Source organism: Hippocampus zosterae, chromosome 4 (assembly GCF_025434085.1).
Source record: "Hippocampus zosterae strain Florida chromosome 4, ASM2543408v3, whole genome shotgun sequence".
Lineage (NCBI taxonomy): Eukaryota > Metazoa > Chordata > Actinopteri > Syngnathiformes > Syngnathidae > Hippocampus > Hippocampus zosterae.
The window spans coordinates 28784115-28808515 of NC_067454.1; the positions used below are offsets into that span (position 1 = coordinate 28784115).

At 42.7% G+C, this 24401-nt stretch overlaps 2 protein-coding genes across 2 annotated transcripts in view; one reads left to right on the top strand and one right to left on the bottom strand.

Moving 5' to 3' along the window:
- Nucleotides 1-2815: 2815 nt before the first annotated feature.
- Nucleotides 2816-14242, bottom strand: pop4 (POP4 homolog, ribonuclease P/MRP subunit). The gene is made up of 7 exons (XM_052064031.1): nucleotides 13954-14242; nucleotides 13021-13076; nucleotides 8587-8810; nucleotides 8362-8439; nucleotides 7444-7505; nucleotides 5715-5816; nucleotides 2816-3765 (listed from the first exon to the last, which is right to left on the bottom strand). Exons 1-7 carry the CDS (start codon nucleotides 13958-13960, stop codon nucleotides 3629-3631), a joined length of 666 nt encoding a protein of 221 aa, XP_051919991.1. The 5' UTR covers nucleotides 13961-14242; the 3' UTR covers nucleotides 2816-3628.
- A 2973-nt stretch (nucleotides 14243-17215) lies between these two features.
- The window catches only part of ccdc102a (coiled-coil domain containing 102A), a 133648-nt gene continuing 126462 nt past the window's right edge, over nucleotides 17216-24401 (top strand). Inside the window, exon 1 of the mRNA XM_052063943.1 lies at nucleotides 17216-17388. The gene's annotated coding sequence lies outside the window, so the exon portion shown is untranslated. The remainder of the gene's footprint in view (nucleotides 17389-24401) is intronic.

A 24401-nucleotide genomic window follows, 5' to 3' on the forward strand; every position in this document is an offset into this window, starting at 1 on the left:
GTAGCTCACACGTACCGTTTTAAAGTGCTTCCCTGGGCCCTCCTAGATTCCTATTCTTTGCTCATGCCCTTGGTGAATTGTACACGAAGCAAACTCTGAATGAGAATCATGACGATAAAAGATAGAGCGCAACAGCTTTGATCACAAGCTGCAATTGCAAACTGCTGAGCGCTAACAGCTTCCGGTGACATAATCACGCGCCACCGTAAATTTAAGATTTACCTTTATTTTAATTTTTAAAATATTTTTTAGTGAAAATGAGACTGATAATATGATTAGTGTTCAGTGTATATTAACACAAAAATATATTAATAACATGTACAAAGACACACAAATGGTTGTTTGTTTTTTTTCTTCTCGACACTCCTCTGATCTACTTGGGACCTGTCTTAGATCTACCGGTAGATCAGGATCTACCTAATGGGCACCCCTGCTTTAGAGTAACGAGACTGGGGGAAGCTATGGAATGGAACTGGAGGGCCTGAAAAGATGCCGTTCGGAGTTGGAAGGCTTCAATGCAAAAGTTGTCGTCACTGACAGGCATCGCCAGCGCCAGGTGGGGAAATGGATCAGGGAGAATTGGACCCAAGTCATCCATTATTATGATTGTTGGCACATTGCTAAAGGTTAGTGTGTTTCAATGTTTATAAATACGCTAGTTTTGGCATTATGTCATATATCAGTGGTCACCAACATGGTGCCCGCGGGCACCAGGTAGCCCGTGAAGACCACTTGAGTAGCCCGCCATTGCCTGGACATTGTGATTTGCTAGTAGAAATTATGATTTAAAAATGCAAACATTGGCAGTACTGTGAGACATTTCGAAACACGATCAAAGTCTGACAATTTAAATCATCAAGTATTAAAAATAACACATCCTCATATTATTGAAGGTATTTTGGACAAATATGTTATTTCAGACGTGTATCAATTTGGTAGCCCTTCACACAATCGGTACACATGAAGTTGCTCTCACCCTCAAAAATGTTGGTGACACCTGTCATATATCATGCACGTCACTTCACGAGTTTTCATATCATATTAACTATACAGGTATGTGCGAGAAACTGGAGTCGGACTGAACTTGGCCAAAAAGAAGAGCATGTCGATCCTGAAGGATTGGGTACAAAGTTTGAAGTGCCATTTGTACTGGTGTGCACTTTCCTCCCAGGCACCGGAGGAAAAGAAGCGGAAGTGGCTGGCATGTGTGGACCACCAGCATAATGTGCACGATAGTTGTTTACATCCTCCAATTACTAGAGAAAAAGCGTGGCTATTACCAAGTTTTTTTTTGTTAGATGTTGCCTGCTAGTTAACCCTAAAAAATAGAAATATTGTCATACCTTGTAAATTCATTTAAAGGCACTGAAGTCAATGTCGCAGTGGTGGAATTCCTGACAAAGACCATGTTTGTCAACAATGTCATAAAGATTGAACAGACCTCGGACAGACAAGTGGCGTGGAAGCTTTTCACATTGTGGTGAATCACTTTGCCCTTTACTTTGGAGTCAGCCAGTCGCCTCTTGACTGGTACGCGCAAGAGGGAGCACATAACTCCTACTCTGGCATCCTTTCACTGGCTCCCCATTCATTTTAGAGTTATTTTCAAGATCCTCTTATTTGTTTTCAAATCTCTAAATGATCTCATGCCACCTTACCTCTCTGAGCTCATCCACCCCTATACACCTGCCCGGCGCCTCAGGTCTGTGGACCAGACATTATTAGAAGTACCAAGGACTAAACTGAGGCTCAGAGGGGATCGAGCCTTTTCTGTTGCTGGTGGTCCCTCTCTCTGGAATGACCTCCCACTGAACATTCGGCAAGCCTCCTCGCTGCCCATCTTCAAAGCCCTCCTCAAAAATCACTTGTATTCTTTGGCGTTCGACTCAGCATGACTTAGATTTGTTCTTGATTTTACTGTTTGGTGCTTTGTCTTACTGTTTATTGTGCATGCTAAATCGCTCCATATACAGCACTTTGTATGCAGCAATGGCTGTTTGAAAGTGCTCTATAAATACTGTTGACTTGACTTGACTTTACTTAAATGTTAGTAGTCTCCTCCCTGTACATTTTAAAAACTGAAAACACCAATATTCTTTCACTTTCATTCTAACGAGATGGACACTCTTCTATTGTTGTCTACTATATGTGTTCGTATCCTTAATTTGTGTTTTTAATTGACTGTTTTTACATTATTTTGTTGTTGTATTGTTATTTTATTTTACATGTAAGGAGCTTTGTCACAGCTCAAGCTGGTCTGAAATACGCAATATGAGTAAAGTTATAAAAAAGTGTTGTATTGTATAGGGATCAGGCCGGCCCACAAATGGCAAAAATCCTTCGATAGACAGCTCAGTGATTTTCAACCAGTGTACAACTGATGGGGCACATGAGCCTGAGAGCTTTTGTGTGCCGCGGGATTTTGTTCATCTTTCTTTCCCCAGCAAATTATTGAGGCAGACAGAACAAATAAATGATCTATTAAATGACAGAAAGTAAATAATCAACCGCACATGTGTGTCCACTTCAGTGACATTTGTTTTGTGTCATATTTTTTTACTTAAACTGTGTGCCTTGGCTCAATACAGATTGGGAATCACTGAGATCGATAGCTCGATAGGTTCAGAGAGATGGAGATTTTTAATCAGCTGTAAATACAGTAAAATATGCAGAATTCATCAGAACTCTTTTTTGAAATGCAGATTTGTGTGAAACTCCTTGGATGGAGTCTTGCAATAGTGTAGTTTCCAGAAGTGGACTGGTTAAGTGAAGTGATTAAATAATAATAACTCAAAAAGGATGCAAGGCAAGTATGCAGATTTCACAGGACTTATTTTCAAAAGCATCATTAGATCTAGATGAATCATACTGGGTGGAATCTTGGGATAGTCGAGTCTGCTGCAGAAGTGGACTGGTTTCATGATACAGTATCTATGCAATTTTCCTTTGTAATATTTTATCATATTTCTATTTTGAAATGCAAAATCAGATCGTCAAGGTTCACAACTGAAAGAAAAAAAAGACAACAGTGACATTTTGCAACTTGTTAGTTTATTTGAGAGACAGAAAAAAGTTGAAGAACATGACAGACTGGTTCGAGACCAAATCTTGAACTGTGGGGTTGTAAATGTGTTTGTATAATATTGTATTGTAAGTAATGCAAGTACAAATAAAGAGTGCAAAGTTAATGTGCCAATCCATGTTATGACTGAGGAGAAGTGTGTGACTTGACTTCAACTCTGACTTTCTGTATGGAGGTCATCACTTCACTGGACTTGCTTGAAATTGAGTGCAAACTCGACTTCCGTGATGTCCGCCACATTAACGTGGGAGTTTCTTGAATGTTGAAGGTTTATACTTGAGACATACTCATCTGTACTGACAAAATATTGAAGTCTTTATTCAGACCGGACGGGGGAAGGCTGGGCGGTGGGGGGCATAAAAACAGAGAGCATGGCATCATTGTTACAAAACAGCAAATTCCTTTTTTTAAGGGGTTAATTGAAAACAATTTACTTCTAGTGTTCAAAAACAAAAAACATCAAATACTTGCTCCCCGCCCCACAAAAATAACACTGAACCAAATGCAATAGTTCTCACTATAACACAATATAAACATATCCTGCTTTCACAAGTCAATTGTACCACTGATTTTGAACTTTTTTGCTGAGCGTTCGCTGGCTCGCTGCTCAAACTTGTTTCCGTAGATGTAAGAGATGAAGCCCTTTATTTCCACCTGAAATACACTGTTCCTTTTCGGGATGACTGCAAAAAATGAGAAAGGAAAATGACATGCACATGGGCTTGCATGTATGATTATGTGCTTTCTAGGGTTATGGCAATATATCGATTTTTAGATTCATCATGATCCAACAGGATTCAATCATGATTCATAAATGATCAAATGTTCCTTAACAGTTGTATGTATTTCATACTGATGCTGTGTCTACTTTTCACAATTTTTGGGTCACGTGGACCTGTTGGACAATCATCATATTTCTTGTGATGTCATCTGGTCACGGAGGCGACGTAGTTAATCGGGTGAATATTAACTTTGGTAGAGGATGCTTTTGGAAATTCTTTCCTCCGGTTTAACACTATCCTTTGAGTGTGAGTTTTCCACACATTCGAACAACTCTGAGTTTCCTAACGGCCCAGTGTGTAGGAGAGCACACACAGTTTGTTTCTGGACGCACCCAGAGTACCTACATCTCAAGTGATGAGCTACAGGTGGATTTAGACTTATCACCTCAACTTTTCTTTCCACACTACTTGAACTACTATCAACATTAAATCCTGTCTGTGTTAACTTATAGGAGCTGACTCCATTCAATCTAATAATGGTAAATGGAGTGCACTTACATAGCGCTTTATCTACACCCATATGGTATTTGAAGTGCTTTACAAAGCTTCGCAATCACCCAATCACACAGACATTCACGCGCCAATGGGAGGCTGCTGCCATGCAAAGGGATAGCGTCATTAGTCTGCTGTTTGACAAACAATATGCCTGCCTATTCCTAAAAAAATTAATAAAATGAAATGACATTCTGGTAATGTCTTGAAAGGAATTTAATTTTGGAAAGAATTTAATTGCATTTATATCATTCTGATGGATTTTGAAGTGCCTGAAATAAGAAACTGTCGCTCGCTACGATTAAAGTCCTTATAATTTGTTCAAGCATTGTTGCCAAGAACTTGATACGATTGAACGTAGTAGTTTTCTTTTGATTACATACAGTGCTGTATTTGCCTCCTTCCAGAGTTCTGTGTTTTTTGCATATTTATCACAAAGTTTTCAGTTCAAAACTATTTTAATATCACACAGAAAGTACCCGAGGACTTTCAATATGCAGTTTCTAATTTAATTTAGTAAGGCATTTGTCAGGCATAAAAAAAAAATCCAAAACTACATGTCGCTATGTGAAAAAGTAAATTCTTCTTTTCGAGTTACCATTATTTTAATACCAACAGTAAAAATCCGCGTGCCGCAGGCTGGCACAGAATTTATTATGAATAAGTGTGAACTATTTTACACACAATGACTGCAAATTATGAACAGCATGGACATCTTTGCACACAGAACCCCCCCCCCCCCCCACTTTTTTTTTGTGTTCGGCCCCCTACCGCTTCTCCTCCTCAAACTACCCCCTTTAAGTGGGGTAGACTATTAGGGACATGTTCCCCTTGAGGAAGACCTGCTTGTCAAAGCAGGCACTGGCCAGCGTAGTCCTCTTTGGCCGGAAGATGTCGCGAGAAAAAAAATCTCCGCAGCAGTGGAGCTTGGGAGTGTGGTGTATTGTTTAATAAATTAGTCCACCGACACCTCCCTGTGTTTCGAAGGTGCATTCTAATGCAGTGCGCGTGGTTGGGTGACCAGAAGCCTTCCCAAGGCGGTTTTGGTCCTTAGCCCATTTTGCCTGAGTATGTTGAAATTAACTTTTGGACGCTTTGCGTTGACGTTGAAAATGTTCATAGCACGTCACACCCGTGCAAATGAATAAGCAGACGTGGCCGAGTAAAATAAATAATTGAAACACACATGCACACAAACACAGTGTGGACCTGGACCCAGAGGCATACAACACTACCAGCTTTCTGAACCCGCTGGATTGTTTACAACTGTTTAAGTGTCAACAAAGACAGCATTTACCTGAGATCATCTTCCCTAATATTATGCCCTGAAATAAATAAGAAAAAAAATAGCTGCTTACCTTTGAGTGTGTCCTGTTTTGTAATAATTTTGAAAACATGTTTGAACTCCTGGATCAAAATTCCTGTAATGCCCACATATGGAGGGCATTTGGATCGAACCACTGTTAAAAAAAACAAAAAAACAAAAAAAAAAAAGAGGTTACAAACAGATAAATGGAAGAACACATTTAATGAAAAACAACCATCGTCATGTGTTGTGTGGGATTTGTGTGTTGTCTGGGTTTTGTTGGTGCAGAAGGATTATGGTGGGTTGGGTAGAGTCTGGTGGGTCAGTGGTGGTTCCTTTGGTCAGGCTTGCCCTGAATCGTTGTGTCTGTGTGCTTTGTTTGGAGCTGATTCCGATGCACCTCGTGGATTCTTGGTGTGAGAGGACAGCTCACCTGGCTTCACTGGTAAGATGCCAAAAGCATGATCTGACCTCAATCAGGAGCCTGTTAATAAGGAAAAACGAGGGGTGCAAGCATCTGTGCACACTAGTGTGCAAATGTGGATGCGTGGTGCAAGTATTCATGTGCACGACGGATTCAATTGCCTCAGTGTGCACGTTCCAAGCATATTGCAGCTTAGTCAGCATGACTGTGCGCAGGCCAGCCTCCAGGCCAAAAGTGAAAGTGTATATTGTTAAGGAATTATTCCGGTAGAAGTAGTAGTAGAACATTGTTAATGAATTTCATCTTGCTATGAGAACTATTGACACAAGTCTCTCTCCTGAACATCTGCTGAAGTAGTTAAAACAAAGAGTGTAGGGTGAAGTTGGGGTCCTATTTCCCTTTGAGTGATTAACAGCCCCCTGGCTGTCTTCTTTTGCATCCCCCACATCGTAAAAGTCCCTGAAGGCTGTCAAGTGCCTTCGAAGAGGAAACCTAATCTCAAGATTTGTGGACCAGCAGATATTCTCTGTACTTTGTCAAAATGGCAAGATCGAACTTTGCTTGACTTTCTTTGTTTCAGATTTTTACATAAGGGGAAGGACTGCCCGCCCCTAATTAACATAATTAACATACTATGCCGATATGTACGTGTGACTGTAGTTGCTCGGGGCTTCCTGATGAAATCTGAGACTCACAGGTGCCCGAATCGATTCGTGTTGCGTTGTGATAAACTGAAGAAAAGACTACGTAGTGTTGGGTCTTCTTCCACCTTATAGAGAGATAAAAGAACCTGTAACCAAGGAAGGGCCAAGAGCAAATTGACAGTTCCCATTCCTCAACAAAATACACATTATTGAGAAGGTGACTTTTAAAATATATGCCAGAACAATTCCTAGTTATTTTTAAAATAATATCGTTTGGAACGGAATCCAAGTACCATCATTTCAAATGTCACGAATACTTTTCACTACGCTCATACCAAATATGCTAATATAGACAAAATAAAAATATTGCTTCAATCTACTGTTGCATACAGTGAACCCCTGCTATTTGCTGGGTAGAGGGACAGGGCTAGCCCGCAAATAGCGAAAATCGAAAATTAAATGACTGAATCTTAACGAGTGTGCCATGACTCGGGCACCATGGAAGTCCGCGTTCAATAGTATTTACTTTTAAATATCGATCTTCGTTTATCCGTCTATGCCAGCGACTTATCGCGGTGGACATAACAAATCAATGAATAGATCTATTAGATGGGAGCAAGTTTATAACTAAGGTGTGTGCGCACGCACACACACGGCTAAATCACATTGTGTCATAGTTTAAAAAGTGATGAATGATTTCAGTGACAATTTACCTGTGATAATGGCACCATGGAAGTCCGCCTTCAATAGTTTCTGCTGCACAGACTGTGGACTGCTGCAATAGCGACACATTTCAAAACCAAATTAAGCATTCATGCATCTCTCTTGAAAGGCTCTCCAAATATCGAAGCTATCAATACATCGAGCGTTCTATACCGCCGCCCGCATGAGGCTGGACCCTGTCAAAGCTGGCTATCAGCGAGAAACAGGACAGGTCATCAGCCAAATACAGGTCACAAAGAAACTATTCACATTAACGCAATTTTATCAATCAACCTAACATTTCCCCTTCAATGAGCTCCAAGCTACACACCTGCCCGGCGCCTAAGGTCTGTGGACCAGTCTTTGTTAGAAGTACCAAGAACTAAACTGAGGCTCAGAAGGGATCGAGCCTTTTCTGTAGCTGGTCCCTCTCTCTGGAATGACCTCCCACTGAACATTCGGCAAGCCTCCTCGCTGCCCATCTTGAAAGCCCTCCTCAAAACTCACTTGTATTCTTTGGTGTTCGACTCAGCATGACTTAGATTTGTTCTCGATTTTACTGCTTGGTGCTTTCTACCGCCTTCACTACCGATTCGTCTTACTGTTTATTGTGTATGTTAAATCGCTCCATGTACAGCACTTTGTATGCAGCGATGGCTGTTTGAAAGTGCTCTATAAATACTGTTGACTTGACTTCAAGCACAGGGAGAATATGCAAACACCACACAGCAAAAAACGCACAAACTTTACTTCATATCTACTGCTAAGTGGCTGCTTCCAAGGATTTGGATAATTTTATATTAAACACGGGGTCTCAAAACAATCGATTACCAAACATTATTCACTTGATTTGATAATATATTAGTTGTTAATTAGGTAATCGCTGCACTTCAACATAAAGTTATGCATTTGATTTTGAGGTTATTTACCTTGTTGGCTTTAATCCACTGCAGAGATCAATGACATATTGTTTCCAGAGATTATGCAGAGGTAAAAAAAGGTCATACCTGCAGTGATAATGACCAAGTCAGTGACACTGGGACTGAAGAGTACAAACTGGGGTGAAATATAGTATAGGCATGACATCACAGTGATAATACTGGATTGTTGTCATTCACAAACAATTAACATATTTACTGTACGTCATGACCAACCTCTGGTGTTCACTTTTTATATGGAAGATTTTCACTTCCCTTTTCTGCTGAGCATTTAATCCTTTGGCTTTCTGTTTGTTGATCCTCTTTTTCTTAGGCCTAGTGTATTCCAAAATCACTGCCTTGTGACTCAGCAAACTTTTTTCATCAAGTTGTGGACGCAGCTCAGTGTTTTTCTTCAGGAAAGCTTGGGTGAAAGCCACAGCTTTGGAGCGAATCTGAGGCTAGAAAATATTAAGTACATGAAAGAAAGTAGGATGATATGCAGATAGAAACCCTGTCAAGTGAGTTCAGAGATTGTTTTGAAATACATTGTATATTTTTGTAGATAACTGCTGAAAACATGCAATGACACAGCAATGTATTATTGATTCATTGGGGTTGTGTAAATAGTATGTAGTCAACAGTATAGTGTGTGTATAAATGTATATACACACACACACCAGTATATATTTTTAATTACCATTACAGCTATCCAGATTTTTGGGGCATGGCTTTAACCCTCGTAGTGGGTGGCCCCATTGTGTGAGGTTTGCATGTTCTCCCCGGGCCTGCATGGGTTTTCTCCGGGTGCTCCGGTTTCCTCCAACATTCCAAAAAACATGCGTGGCAGGCTGATTGAACACTCTAAATTGTCCCGAGGTGTGAGTGTGAGCGTGGATGGTTGTTCGTCTCTGTGTGCCCTGTGATTGGCTGGCAACCGATTCAGGGTGTCCCCCGCCTAGTGCCCGGAGACAGCTGGGATAGGCTCCAGCACCCCCCGCCACCCTAGTGAGGATCAAGCGGTTCGGAAGATTAATGAATGAATGAATAATAATAATAATAATAATTAATAATGAAGTCACACAGAAACCCAATAAAATATTGATGACCTTGCCAGGCCTGATGTGTTTACAAAGTTGAGTGTGAGTGTGCATGCATGTTCACACCCTAAAAATTAGTGTTGTTTTGTTTTTTACAAACAACACGTTACGACGGCAATAGCATTGCAAAAATTCTCTAATTCGTGTTGCAACATCACAAAGGCCTAAACACTCTTTCAAGTAAATATGAGGTCAAGTAGTGATTCTGCTGGGAGAAAAACATCAACTCATGTATTTATAGAGCACTTTATACCAACCACCGCTGTATACAAAGTACTGTACGGGGAGCAAAAATTATTCATACAACAACAAACAAAAAGACCCGGAGCAGGACATGCCTGGTTTAGACCTTCCAGACGTTCAAACACGAAGTTTGTGATTCCTCACGAAAAGCTGTTGTGGAAACGCAATGTTCACCGCGAAAGCAAAGCTACTTTTGAGGGTTGAATGCACAAATACCGTATTTTCACGACTATAAGGCGCCATTAAAAGTCTAAAATTTTCTCCAAAATGGACAGGACGCCTTATAATGCGTAGCGTCTTTTGTATGAGATGAGTTCCAAAACCTGGCTGGGACCCGACACGCTGTTTATATAGAGAAAAGGCGGAAGTGAGGTCGATCAATCAGTGAAGGGCGTCCGTGCACATATATGTAAATATATGGAGAGAGAGAGAGAAAATGTGTACGTGAGTGATGACACGCATGCGGAGAAGAGGTCGGCCAATCAGTGAAGGGCGTCCGTGCACATATATGTAAATATATGGAGAGAGAGAAAATGTGTGCGTGAGTGACGACACGCATGCGGAGAAGAGGTCGGCCCATCAGTGAAGCGCGTCCGTGCAAATATATGTAAATATATGGAGAGAGGTGGACGTGAGTGAGGACAGGCACGCAGGGGGGGTCCGCCAATGAGTGAAGGGTGGGCGTGTAAGTGGACACTAAAGGCACGCCTCTAGCAGGTACCAGCACCTGTATAAAGTGTGAGTATGTGCATTATTGCAAAACAACTTTGGTTTTGGTTTCCAAGAACCCCCGAAAATTAATTCCACAAAGAGACACGCCGACGAAGCTCAATTCAAACTCCAAGCCATCAGTTATGCAGAGAAACATGGGAATCGAGCAGCCGCCAGAGAATTTAATGTCATGGAATCCATGGTTCGCAAATGGAGGAAGCAGGAGAAAGAGCTTCGCCAAGTCAAAAAGACAAAGCTGAGTTTCCGTGGAAATAAGGCGAGGTGGCCCGAGTTGGAAGACCAACTGGAGCGGGGGATTCTTCATCAAAGAGCAGCCGGCAGAAGCGTCTCCACGGTCACCATTCGACTCAGGGCGAAAACGTTAGCCGAAGAATTGAAAATTGAACATTTTCAAGGAGGTCCGTCGTGGTGCTTTCGCTTTATGAAACGGCGCCATCTATCCGTGAGAGTGAAGACGACCGTGGCTCAGCAACTTCCAGCGGACTACAAAGAAACGCTGGCCGTTTTCCGCACCTACTGCAGTAAGAAGTTTGTCGACAAACGCATCCAGCCTAACCACATAACCAACATGGACGAGGTCCCGCTGACTTTCGACATCCCGGTGAACCACTGTGGAGAAAAAGGGGACCAGCACGGTTGCGATACGCACAACGGGGCACGAGAAGTCTGCTTTTACTGTCGTTCTTGGTTGTCATGCCAACGGACAGAAACTGCCACCTATAGTGATTTTTAAGCGAAAGACGCTTTACGAAGAGTGGGAGGCAGCGCTGGGCGAGTTACGCCACAATCTGTGAATGGATTGTGGCTGCTTGGATGAACGTATCTGCTAGTACAGTTGTTCGAGCTTTTGGCAAAGCCGGCATCATTTCTGTGGAGCCACATGACAACGAGAGTGACTCTGACAACGAGAGGGAATCCGGCGGTTTGGATGGATTACCAATACTTGCGCAATTGTTCAACTCGGATACAGAAGATGACGACTTTGATGGCTTTCTGAGTGACGATTGAGCAGAAAACGTGAGTACCTTGTAAATAAAATACACCAGAACTGAGTTCTGCTTTCGTTGCATTTTTAAAAACGTGTTTTAGCGTGTATCCGTATGTCTTGGCATGCTACCGTATGCTTCAAGCTAACGTGTTAGCGAACGTGTTAGCGTGCACGCATGCATGCCGTATGTTTAAGCTGGCGTATGTTTTACCACTGTAAAACTGCGCCCATTAATACAGTGCGGTTTGTCTATGTGTAAAATACAGAAATGGCATCCATTAATGAGACTGCGCCCAACCGTACGGTGCGTCGAATAGTCGTGAAAATACAGTACTCATAAACCGAAATGAGTTTTCTCCGCAGGGTGTCCGGGCTCTCCCTTAGAGATAAGGTGAGAAGCTCGGTCATCCGGGAGAGGCTCCGAGTCGAGCCGCTTCTCCTCCACATCGAGAGGAACCAGATGAGGTGGCCTGGGCATCTGATTCGGATGCCTCCTGAACGCCTCCCTGGTGAGGTGTTCCGGGCATGTCCCACCGGGAGGAGACCCCGAGGAAGACCCAGGACACGCTGGAGAGACTATGTCACCCAGCTGGCCTGGGAACGCCTCGGGATCCCCCGGGGAGAGCTGGAAGAAGTAGCTAGGGAGAGGGAAGTCTGGGCTTCCCTGCTAAAGCTGTTGCCCCCACGACCCGGCGGTAGAAGATGGATGGATGGATGGATGGATGGATGGATAAACCTTTGCATTCACATCAGCCCCGGCAACATCATAAATATTTTATTAGGTTATTGTGCAATGTTTTATTTTAATGGCTCAGTGACGCCAACTACAGTTTTTTTTAATGGCTCAACAATGCCAACATTTTTTTTAATCAAAGCAGCATTGTCACAATAATGTATGAAAATTTTGAGGTATGTGACAGCTGAAGACTGACAAAAAAGGCTCTTGGAGTTGCATGCTAAACCAAAAAGGAAGCATTTTGAATTTTCTTTTATGTTTGGCCACATTTTTTAGCCTTTTATAGAGGACACATTTTTTTTTAATTCCTTTTGGAGATTTTGTCCGACCATCTTGAAACTATGAGTGTTTGATCTTAAGATATTCAAAATGATAAAAAAAAGCAAAGCTATTTATTTCGATGAAGGGCTGTTGCCGTGGCAATGCCCTGTTTGCAAAGCAAAACTGTCGCTGATTTTGATGGTCTTGACATTCATAACAAATTGAAACTTGGCGAACACACATCATGCTCAGCAAGTTTATTAGTTTACTGTGGGATTTTCACAGTCAAAAAAAAATGCCACCGAAGCTGAAATGTATAAAAATTTGTGTTGAATATTAATTTTTTGCCATGAAGAAGGAAATCCTTTACAACTCGCCTGCGCATGCTCCAAAAAAAATCCCTAACTTCACATGCATATTCATCATCGTGACCTGCAGTCATCTGTTTCGTCTGTCATTCTTTTCAGGGTCAAGAAAATGTAACGTTTTTTTCCTCAGACCTGAAGTATCAGCTATTTTGGATTGAGATTCCCTAAATACGTTGTTGTCTGGAAAGACCTTTCATTACTCTTAAAAAAAAAAAAAAAAAAAAAGTGATGTGATCGACTCACCTCAACGCCAAGAACTTTTACAAGGTCACAAGGAATATGGGTGTCCACAACTGCCTCTGTTAGAAAAAGAATGATGTAAAAAAGAATTTTAGACCATGTTGATTTTGGGAGCAAGTTTGTGATTGCTCAAACACAGTCTGGATGACAAGTCAAGTGAGCAGTTCTGCAGACTTGAATGAAGGCTCCCTGCGATCGATCGATCGATCGATAGATAGATAGCAAAGCTGCTGTGTGTATTGTAGCGTACACAGACCACTCTCACTGAGTGTCAAAATGAAATGTCCAAAAGAGTCATCCATATATAGTTTTTCCTCGCGCGGTCACAGTGAGCTGCAAGGGGACCCCCAAAATAAGAGGCGATTTTTTTCTGATCCTGACCTGAGTTTCTCCGGTGTCCAACGAGGAAATGGATGGGGATGCGGGGGAGGGGGTGGGAAACTTGTCAGTGATGTGGTGCCATCGGTTTAAGTGGTCTGCATATTTGTGGTGCTGCGTTGTATGGCTTCGTAGTGCGACATTCTTTGCAAATTACGGAGCTTTTATCAATCTTTCCGTCTTTCTTTTCGAAGCCGTAGTATTTCCAAACATAAGATCTGAATGTTGCGGAAGCATTAAATACAGTAGTTTCCTCGCTGCTGCTTGCGCGAACTTCCATAGTGTTTCGCTAGTTGTGTTCTGGACTGTATGTGACGCACGGCTACCGTCCGTATTCAACACAAAACAATGATGGCGCATTCATTGCGCCTAGGAAAGGGCAGATAGGTGACGTTTAACATGAATAAAACGGCGCTCCCGCCGGCGATGTTAATTTCATACTAGCATTTGAATATGATCCTTTCTTGACCTTACCATTAGTGCTATTAATGTTTTAAAAATGAAGCATGTTGAGGATTCACATACACAATGAATGTAAAACTCAGCTATTGTACGCACCATCCATGTGTTGGCTGTTGTCCACGTTGGTGATCAATATCGTGATACTTTCGTCTGTTAATCGTGTGTCCACAGGACGTGCTTCCTCATCCAGTTTCCCCCTCTTCCTCCTTTTTTTCTTCAAAACTTTATTTCTTCTTCAATTTGCATACATTCTCGAAGAGGAAATACGCGGCGTCTCGTTTTGATACAGTTGAAACAGAAAAATAACATTGACAAGGCTTTTCAAAAAATAGATTCTACAAAAATCTCTCCAAATGCATAAAAACACAAAAATAAATACATTTCAAAATGAATTTGTCATGCATTCGTGTCGACTCGTATGTCATTAACCACAAGTGAAGTTAAATTGTATGCCCCCTAGATGGGGCCATTACGCTGCCATTGATATATGAAACTTTCGTTGCGTCCAGGAATATTATCTGAATGTTATGTTGTAACATTGAAGTTAATTCCTATTTACTTATATTTGTAGAATCATTTATCTCTCCTCACTACTATCATCATTTCATTCATCTCTCACCCAGTGGAGGTTCTGGATCAATTTCACTGAGGGGGCTGGGCTGGGGCACATTCAACCCAGGGCTAAAAAGATCAAAATCTTATTTGACCTTTTATTTCTTCAAACTTTGAAATTGGAGATATAACATTATAGTGATGAGAAAAAAACAGTATTAGGAGGGCTAAAATGTGTGCAAGCGTAACAATACGCCGTGTCCAGCCTGCCAGGGACAAACATTGAAATACACTGAAGCTAGATGTTTTACATGCATATAATTATCAAAATTTCAAAAGCCAATGTCTTATATATTGATCCTGTTAAATACGAATTAAAATAAAAAGGGAGACTAAAAAAGTTACACATACACACACGCACGCACGTACACACACGCACGCACAGGCACGCACGCACACACACGCACACGCACACACGCAAATAGCACTCGTGTCGTGGTAATTTCCTTCTCTGTGGACTGCTTTTCATTTTCCCGCTCATTTTTAAGTGGCGCAGCGCACTAAAGGGTCCGACTAGAATGTTCATTCTCGCGCTTTGTAGTGATGTGTCGTTCGCGAACGAGCCGGCTCCGGGAGCCGGCTCTTTGAAGTGAACGATGGAGGCCGGCTCCCACCTCATGGGAGCCGGAAGGGGAGGGTTACACACGCACGCACGCACACACACACACACACACACACACACACACACACACACACACACACACACACACACACACACACACACACACACACACACACACACACACACACACTGCAGTTTAGAGAAGGGGGAGGGGTTGGAGAAGAGACGCGCACAGCAGCACACTGAGCAGCACGCGAACAAGACAGACGAGGAGACGAGAGAGCTAGTTAGTGAAAAAAAACAACACGGTGGAAAGTAGAAAGGTGAGAAAATGGATAGGAAACGCAGTGAAATATGGACTCATTTCAATTTAATTGGTAGTTCAAAGGCAGCGTGTAGACTGTGCAAGGTTAAAATATCCCATAGATCAGGCTCCACAAATAACCTGCACAGGCACATCAGAAATATCCACCCATGAGTACAATTTGAAGAGAAAAGACAAGCAAGGGAACCAGCTACAGTGCACTCCGCTTAATAGAACACCATTGGGCCGAAGCGCTTCTGTTCTACTAAGCGGAGTTTCTATTAACCGGAGACACTTTATTAGGTACACCTTCAGACACGTCGACGACCAAGTTATGCACGCAGAAAAACCCCTGCTGACGAGTTAGAAGAGATATTTCGACTGTGGACGTCCATATCTTTAATCAAACAACAAAACAACAACTTTAATCAACTTCAGTCAAACATCTCAAATCACGAGAAAAATTTCGTTACTTTTGTCTGGAAACAGGAGTCCGTAATTTTGCGGTTGACTTCCCTCTCAATGCGCTGGATAAGAGGGAAGTCCTGGAAACCGCGGGCATACCTTCTGAGAATCAATGCATCGTATCGTCTGAGTATGTCCTTCTTATCCGCAGGTGATAGCCCTCGTCTCTTGAATGAAGTTGAAGCCATTGTGACGTGCGTGTGTCTATGTGTGGAGTGACGCGTGCTACCCGTTACTGTATACGGCTAGAACTACCGCGTTTTCTCGCGATAGTGGTACAGTATCGCGATAGCTACACTTCGAAAACCACTAGTTTACAATGTTCATTGCTTATGGCCTGTTCTATTAAGCGGAGATCTGTTCTACTAAGCGGAGTATCTTTATAGGAAATTGCATTAGGCAAATCCGTTCCAGAGCCTTTTGCTCTATTAAGCGGATTACTCTATAAACCGGTGTTCTATTAAGCGGAGTGCACTGTATTAATGAAGGTGCTAGTGTGTCTGCAACTGTTGCTGCTGCTGCAATGTCGCAACTGCCTAGATGTACAACCCAGAGCTCTATGAGCCACTTTATGCAAAAAACTATAAAACCAGCAAAACAGAACACAATTGATGAGGAACTGGGTAAAATGATTGCATGGGATTTTCATCCATTTTGTGTTGGCTGTGTGTTGTCGCAACATCTGTCCCCTCAGAGAGAATCTTCTCCAAAACAGGGCAAATATTAACAGAGAGGAGAAAGAGGATCAACCCCTCAAAGCTGAGGCACTTGGTTTTTCTTCATGCCAATCTTCGCTAAAGACAAGCATCCTTTACCTGGATGCTGCTTTTTTTCCTTTTTGTTTTACAAATTTTAATTTAGAATTTGTTGTGTGGTATTCAAAGCTTACTTATGTTGTTTTACTGTAAATAGTTAAAAGCTTATAAATAAACACATTCAGAGATTGGAACCTTTTGACGACCTTGTTTTGAGATGGGTCTTTGTACTTTGTTTTTATTTTTGTAGCACTCCATGTTGAGTATGTTCAGAAGAATATAAATAAAGCCATATAAATAATAAATATTTGATATAATGTCTATTTTTTGCATTAGTACTTCATTTTACACATAATATTATGTTATTTTTGGTATTGAATTAATTTAAGCAACAAAAAAAACTGAGGAGCCATTTTGGAGCCAAAGGAGCCGGCTCTTTTTAGGGAGCCAATCCAAAAGAGCCGGCTCTCTAAAAGGAGCAGGAATTCCCATCACTATTTAACATATAACAGAATTGTCGTATATATTCTCCCCTTGCAAAGGCGTTTTAAAAGGACGTCGTCGATGAGCCGACCAATCGTTTCCTCGGTATATTTTAAGAGAAGATTCCAATTGGCCCAGGAAACTGTTTTAGCCATATGATTGGTTTAGAGTTTGACCAAAAACGCTCGACCCGCCCATTACTCTTCCGCTACGATGACGTTTTCCACCGACAGTGGAAAAAAATTGTTGAAGGAAAATAATCACCGGACGAAGTCTTTGGCAACTGTAAAGAGGAAATCCCAGTTCTTTCACCGGAATCCAATACACACCTCAAAAATAAAGATTGTTTGGTACGTAGCGCTATTTATCCTCATCGTTGATGATAGTTTGCATGAGTTCATTGCTTCCAGAATCATTGGTGTCCAATGACGAAAGTATTCTGCATAACTACAATCATTTTTTTTGTCGAAGTACACTTGCTCTATAGGTTGTGAAAAGAATAGGTCGAGATTTTGCTGATGCAATGAAGGCAGCTCCAGGAGTGTCTTTTCGCGGTGATCATTTGATGACAGAGATTGACTGCTTTTGCTATTTGGAAGATGTAAGTCGTACCAACGAGCAAAAGTTATACGTCCACAAATTGCACGTTCTACTGTGACAAATCACCGTGGATCAAATCAGCCCCCCCCCCTAAAAAAATTTTTTTTTAATGTAGTAGTTGCTGGAAATGGCACATTACTACTTTTTACAGCTGAAATGTACAGGTATATTTCTCAATATGGAGAAAATATGAGGTGTTTATGTAACAATAATAGTTATACATTGACAACAGTATTCACCAAAAATCAGTTAAAACACTTCTCATTCTGATTGCTGTAGTAGATGGGAAAGAGGGTCCTCTATCATCTCAAATTTTCATCAGAAATGTCAAAGTAGGAGCCATTTTAACGACCAACACAGTCAACTGACAAAAACATTCACCGAAAATTAGTCAAAAATAATTGTCTCATTCTGATTGCTGTTGTAGGTGGTAAAAGTAGGCCTCTAACTACTATATTCCAAATGCAGTTATAATAACAATAATAACAACAACAATAATATTATATTTATAAAGCATATTCCGTTTAGTCAAAATCTCAAAGTAGGACAAAGCATGCAAAAAAAAGAGGTCAAATCACAAAACAAAATCTGAGAAAATAAAACCAGATAGACAAAAGTTTGGAAAAGCCTGAGGAAACAAAGTCTAAAGGTTCTTGATAAAAGTCCAGAGGCTGTTGATTCCTTGGATCAGGGGTCGGGAACCGATGACTTGCGAGCCATATATGGCTCTTTTGATGATTGCATCTGGATCGCAGATAAAAAAAAAAAATCTCGCTTGTTGATTAATGCATGCATCGATCGATTTTTCACTGCTCATTTCCTCATTCGGGCTGCATTTGGCTCCAGGAGCAATTTTGATTGAATGATACTGGCCAACGTTGCCGTTGCTGTGGAAACAGGTATACACCCCCTTTTGATTCAACCCGCTCGGCCATTTGCTCACAGCTAATCCTTAGCGAATAAGATGGCGAAAAGAAAAAAAGCTGACGAGTTTGGTAGATTGATGAGGTACAACGCAGGTTCCATGGTGAAGGGCCCCAGGCAAAATATTAGTTTTTAATTTTATAAAATCCTCATCTCACCCTTTGGGTGGTGTCTGTCCCCCATTGCGCTCTGGTCCTCTACCAGAGGCCAGGAAGCTTGAAGATTCTGCGCAGTCTCCTTGCTGTTCCCAGCACTGCACTTTTCTGGACTGAGATGTTGTTCCCGGGATCTGTTGCAACCACTGTGGATCAGGGAGTCTATGTCCCTTTCGCTCTTAGCATACAGCTTTATGTCATCCATGTAGAGGAGGTGACTGATTGTAGCTCCATTTCTGAGGCGGTATCCATAGCCTGTCTTGGTTATTACTTGGCTATGGGGGTTCAGTCCTATGCAGAACAGCAGTGGGGAGAGTGCATCACCTTGGTATATACCACATTTGATGGACACTTGGGTAAGTGGCTTGCCATTGGCTTCAAGTGTGGTTTACCACATCCTCATTGAGTTTGCAATGAAGGCTCTTAGGGTCCTGTTCACTTTATACAACTCCAACCATTCAGTGATCTATGTATGTGGCATGGAGTCGTAGGCTTTCTTGTAATCAATCCAGGCTGTGCACAGGTTGTTATGTGGGGACCTGCAGTCTTGTGCGACTGTTCTGTCAACCAGGAGCTGATGTTTGGCTCCTCTAGTATCTCTACCAATGCCCTTCTGTGCTTCACTCATGTATTGATCCATGTGTCCACTTATCTGAGCAGCAGTGATGCCTGACATGAGCTTCCATGTTGTGGAGAGACAGGTTATTGGCCGATAGTTGGATGGGGCTGCGCCCTTCGAGGGATCCTTCATGATCAGGATCGTTCGCCCTTCGGTTAGCCATTCTGGGTGAGTCCCATCCCTCAGCAGCTGGTTCATTTGTGCTGCCAGGCGCTCATGAGTGTTGTGAGTTTCTTTAGCCATTAGGTGTGGACCATGTGCGGGCCTGGTGCTGTCCAGTTCTTCATATCTGAGACTCTTTCCTGTATGTCTGCCACTGTTATGGTAACTGGGTTCTGTTCAGGGAGGTTGCTGTGCTCCTCTCTCAGGGACACCAGCCATTGTGCACTGCTGTTATGTGCAACTTCCTTCTCCCATATGCCTTTCCAGTACCTTTCAGTTTCCACTCTTGGTGGGTCAGCTCTGTTGTTAGGACCCTGCCACTGAGCGTACACTTTCGCAGGTTGTGTTGCTAACAGCCTGTTTATTCGTCTGGCCTCATTCTCTTCCGTGTACCGCTTTAGGCGGCTGGACAAGGCTTGGAGCCTTTGTTTGGCAGTTTTGAGTGCTCAGGTATGGTCATCTGGATGTACCTCTCGGGTATCGGCCTTTTCATCACACCTCTCTGGGCCTCCGTCAATTGACTCACATCTTTCCAAGCCGCCTTGATCTTAGCCTCCAACCGTCTTTTCCGTCTTAAACCCAAGCATCTCTAGGATCACTGATGCTGAAGCGTATATCAGCTCATTGGTTTCCGTGATCGTTACGGTAGGTATCGCCCTCAGTGCTGCATTCACACTTTCCATGAGACTTTCAGGTGGTACTTCACATAGCCGTTGTAATCGGTTTCTAGGTTGCCCACCTTTCATTCTCATCAGGTCAGTTGCTGCCTCGCTCAGCATTTCATTCATTGGGGCTGGCCTCCCAATCTCATCATCTTCATTTATTGGGGGTTGCCTCCCAATCTCTGGTATGACCATGTTTTTCCTTTTTTAGTTTTGATTTTGAGCAGCAAATTTGAAGTTACATGTTGGTACTCACCAGGAATGCATAAGCAAAATTGCACAAAGGCCTACAGGTATGTCAAAATTTCACTAGAAAGAATAGTGAACAATCTTGGGATTTTTTTCTGTGAAAGTTTCAAGTAGTGTGTACATTAAATACACTTCAACTTTAGCATGTTTAGTATAAAATGCTAACCCAATTTTGTAAGCAAATAGGGAGTGGTATTTCAACAAAAAATGTTAAATTTTGTTGATAAAATTAATGATTTTAGGGCTTTAATAAAACCCATTAGCTTCCGGGGGCTTTGCCCCCTTGGCCCCCATCCGGGGCATTGCCTGCGGCCCCCAGATCCCCAGCTGATTTTCAGATTTTTTCATTACCAGCCACTCTCATCCCTGCCCTCTTTATATATGCCATTGTTTATTTTGGGTTCAAAATGTATCGGTATGCTGTGAGAAAGGTTTGAGTTCATATGGGTTGTAGTGGGCCTTTGTGCGTGCGTGCGTGTGTGCGCGTGTGTGTGTGTGTGTGTGTGTGTGTGTGTGAAGGCAAGCACACTCGATCCATTCAAACTAAATCCAGCAGACATTCACAACTTGCTTCTTCCCTCTATCCATGAACTCCCTAGACAGGATCCCAAATCTATAGTCGCTCTTTGCAATTTTGCACACCGCTGTGAAACAGTATTACCACAATAGTCATTGTAGCTCCAGCTCTATACATATTAGAACAATTGTCACTGATCTATATTCCACAGCACTAGACACTTTAAAGCCCTCAAGGACTTTCTGTACAATTGCACACTTAAAGATGTTCTTCAAATACCGCTACTGCTCACTTTAAAATGGTTTGAAAACAGTCATCATTAAGAGGTGGGACGGTTGTGCTCTGCATTTCCAGCCATTTTATCAGCATGGGTCTTTGTTAGCTGCGTGAAGTACACACAGGACAGAGGAGTTGTCCAATGTGCCAGGTTAAATAGGCAATGCATCAGGCTGTGTGTTGATGTGACAGAGGGACAAGGATTTGGAAAACTTTATGAAAAAGACCGGGTAAGGAGAGTGGACGGGCAACTTTTTTCGCTGTGGGGCCGACTGAGAAGATGGTTTAGATGGGGAACACGATCATCATGGCTAAGAGAGTAATGTGACAGGTAGTTGTGCGTAAAATCACACTTATCGGGTTGGTAGTCGCCAGGGTTCGTCTGGGTTGGATGATTGGCAGTGACAGTGGTTTGGTCAGACATCAGGTGTATGGCCCGTGTCGTCCTGTGGTGTAGCCGAGAAAGATACCTCAGCACTTCCGTCAATGATGTCTTTTTTTGATGGCGGAGCCTTTTTGCCAAATGGAAGAGAAAGACTGTGACAGATTTATGGAGTATGAAATGAGAGCGTCCTCACAGAGAGGAGCACTTTCTTGTCAGTCATGTTTGGGAGGGTGCCAGTATGAGGAGACAAAGAATGTCTTTCTCACACTGCCCCGGAGAGGGGTCCACAGTAAAAAAGTTGACAACGCATTGAATAAGAACAGAACCTGGGCACAGTTCAAGAGAAGAAAGGCTGTGGGCAAGAGCTTCACAAAAGAGGGTGGGAATACAGGTCGACTCTTGACAAAGCAGAGTCAGAGTGTAACCTTTGCAATAAAGAACTGAGAACTGAGAGTCCGGGTCAACCTGAGCAGAGAAGAATGCGTTAGAAAGGTACACCACAGAAAACGAGGTAGAATGATCAGAACAAGTGGTCAGTCTTTGATGAGACCAATGTCAAGTCAAGTCAAGTCAACAGTATTTATAGAGCACTTTCAAACAGCCATCGCTGCATACAAAGTGCTGTACATGGAGCAATTTAACATGCACAATGGGTAATAAAGGCAGTAGGCACCACCAAACAGTAAAACCAAGAACAAATCTAAGTCATGCTGAGTCGAATGCCAAAGAATACAAGTGAGTTTTGAGGAGGGTTTTGAAGATGAGCAGCGAGGAGGCTTGCCGAATGTTCAGTGGGAGGTCATTCCAGAGAGAGGGACCAGCAACGGAAAAGGCTCGATCCCCTCTGAGCCTCAGTTTAGTTCTTGGTACTTCTAATAATGTCTGGTCCACAGACCTGAGGCGCCGGGCAGGTGTGTAGGGGCGGATGAGCTCAGGGAGGTAAGGTGGCGCAAGATTATTCAGAGATTTGAAAACAAATAGGAGGATCTTGAAAATAACACTAAAAAATGGGGAGCCAGTGAAAGGATGCCAGAGTAGGAGTTATGTGCTCCCTCTTACGAGTACCAGTCAAGAGGCGAGCAGCGGCATTCTGGACCAGCTGAAGGCGCTTAATGGAGGAATAGCTGACTCCAAAGTAAAGGGCATTGCAGTAATCGAGCCGGGATGTGACAAAGGAATGAATTACTCTCTCAAAGTGTTCATGTGAGAGGAGAGGTTTTATTTTGGATTTAACAACAGCACCAATTTGCCGATCGAATTTGAAATCACTGTCCGGTTTAAGGCCCAAGTTTGAGACTGTTGACTTAAGATAAGGAGACAGGGGGCCCAAGTCTACACGATGGAATGTACAAGGGCCACTGGGACCAAACAATATCACCTCTGTCTTCTTTTCATTGAATTTCAAGAAATTTTGTGCCATCCAGGTTTTGATTTCTTCCAGACAGGATAGGAGTGGCCTTAATGAGATGGCGTCTTTCTTGCTCAGTGGGACATAGATCTGGCAGTCATCTGCATAGCAGTGGAAGGAAATACCATGTTTCCTTAACATGGAACCCAATGGGAGCAGATACAGCGAGAACAGCAGAGACCCCAGAATTGAGACCTGTGGAACACCACATGACAGGGGAGCAGTGCGTGACTCAGAGCAGCCAAGGCTGACACAAAAGGTTCTGCCAGCTAGATAGGACCTAAACCACTCAAGAGCACTGCCGTCAATGTCCACCAAGTGCTGCAAACGAGCCAGCAGAATACTGTGATCCACTGTATCAAATCCTGCAGTTAAGTCCAATAAAACTAGACACACGTGGTCTCCAGAGTCATTTGCCAGGAGGATGTCATTAGAAATGCGTAAAAGGGCTGACTCCGTGCTATGCATTGTCTTGAAACCTGAATGGAAGACCCCCAATATGTTATGTTCATCCAAGAAAAGTTTCAAATGCATGTGCACCACTTTTTTCAGAATTTTGGAAATGAAAGGCAGTTTGGAAATGCGCCTGAAACTTGACAGCACATCTGGATCAAGACCAGGTTTCTTGATCATGTTTAAACTGTTGGGGAACTACACCAGAAGAGAGGCTGCTGTTGATGATATCCAAGACCGATGCGCCAACACTCGGGAGAACCTCCTGAAAGAAGTGCGGGGGAAGAGAGTCGCAAGGGGAGCCAGATGGCTTTGTCTGGCGAACTACATCCTCCAAAACGCCAAGGACACAGTTTCAAAAGAATTTAGTACAGCTGAACATGGAACATGGACAGAGGGGTCAGATGTTGTATTTGAGACCGGAGTCCAAGCTGTAGAGACCTTATCAATGAAAAACTGAAGGAATCTGTTGCACATCTCGGGTGAAGAATCGGAGCAAGTAGGCAGAGGGGGTTTGAGTACAGAATCTATCGTTTTAAATAGTGTGCGTGGGTTGTGACGGTTAGCTTGAATAAGGTCCAACAGATATTCTCTTTTGGCCTCTTTTACTGTGCTGGTTCCAAATTTGATAAGAGACATGCAATTTGTCTTTTTTCCACTTGTGTTCAGCTTTGCGACACCCCTTCCTAGCTGCGCGGGTAATGTCGTTAAACCATGGCTCAAGTTTAGGTTTTGGGAGCACAGTTTTTGAAGGAGCCACCAAATCCAGGATGGCACGGAATGACGAGTTGAACCAAGAGGTGAGTTCCTCTGTGTTAGACGAGGGTACGCAAAGGTTATTAAATGTCATATTTGTGGGCGGCCCAGAGTGAAGTGAAGTGGCGAGTCATCACCACTTGTCAGCGAGCCGGATTGAATCGCCCGCTCTCGAATTTATGAGGTAGGAGTTCTTC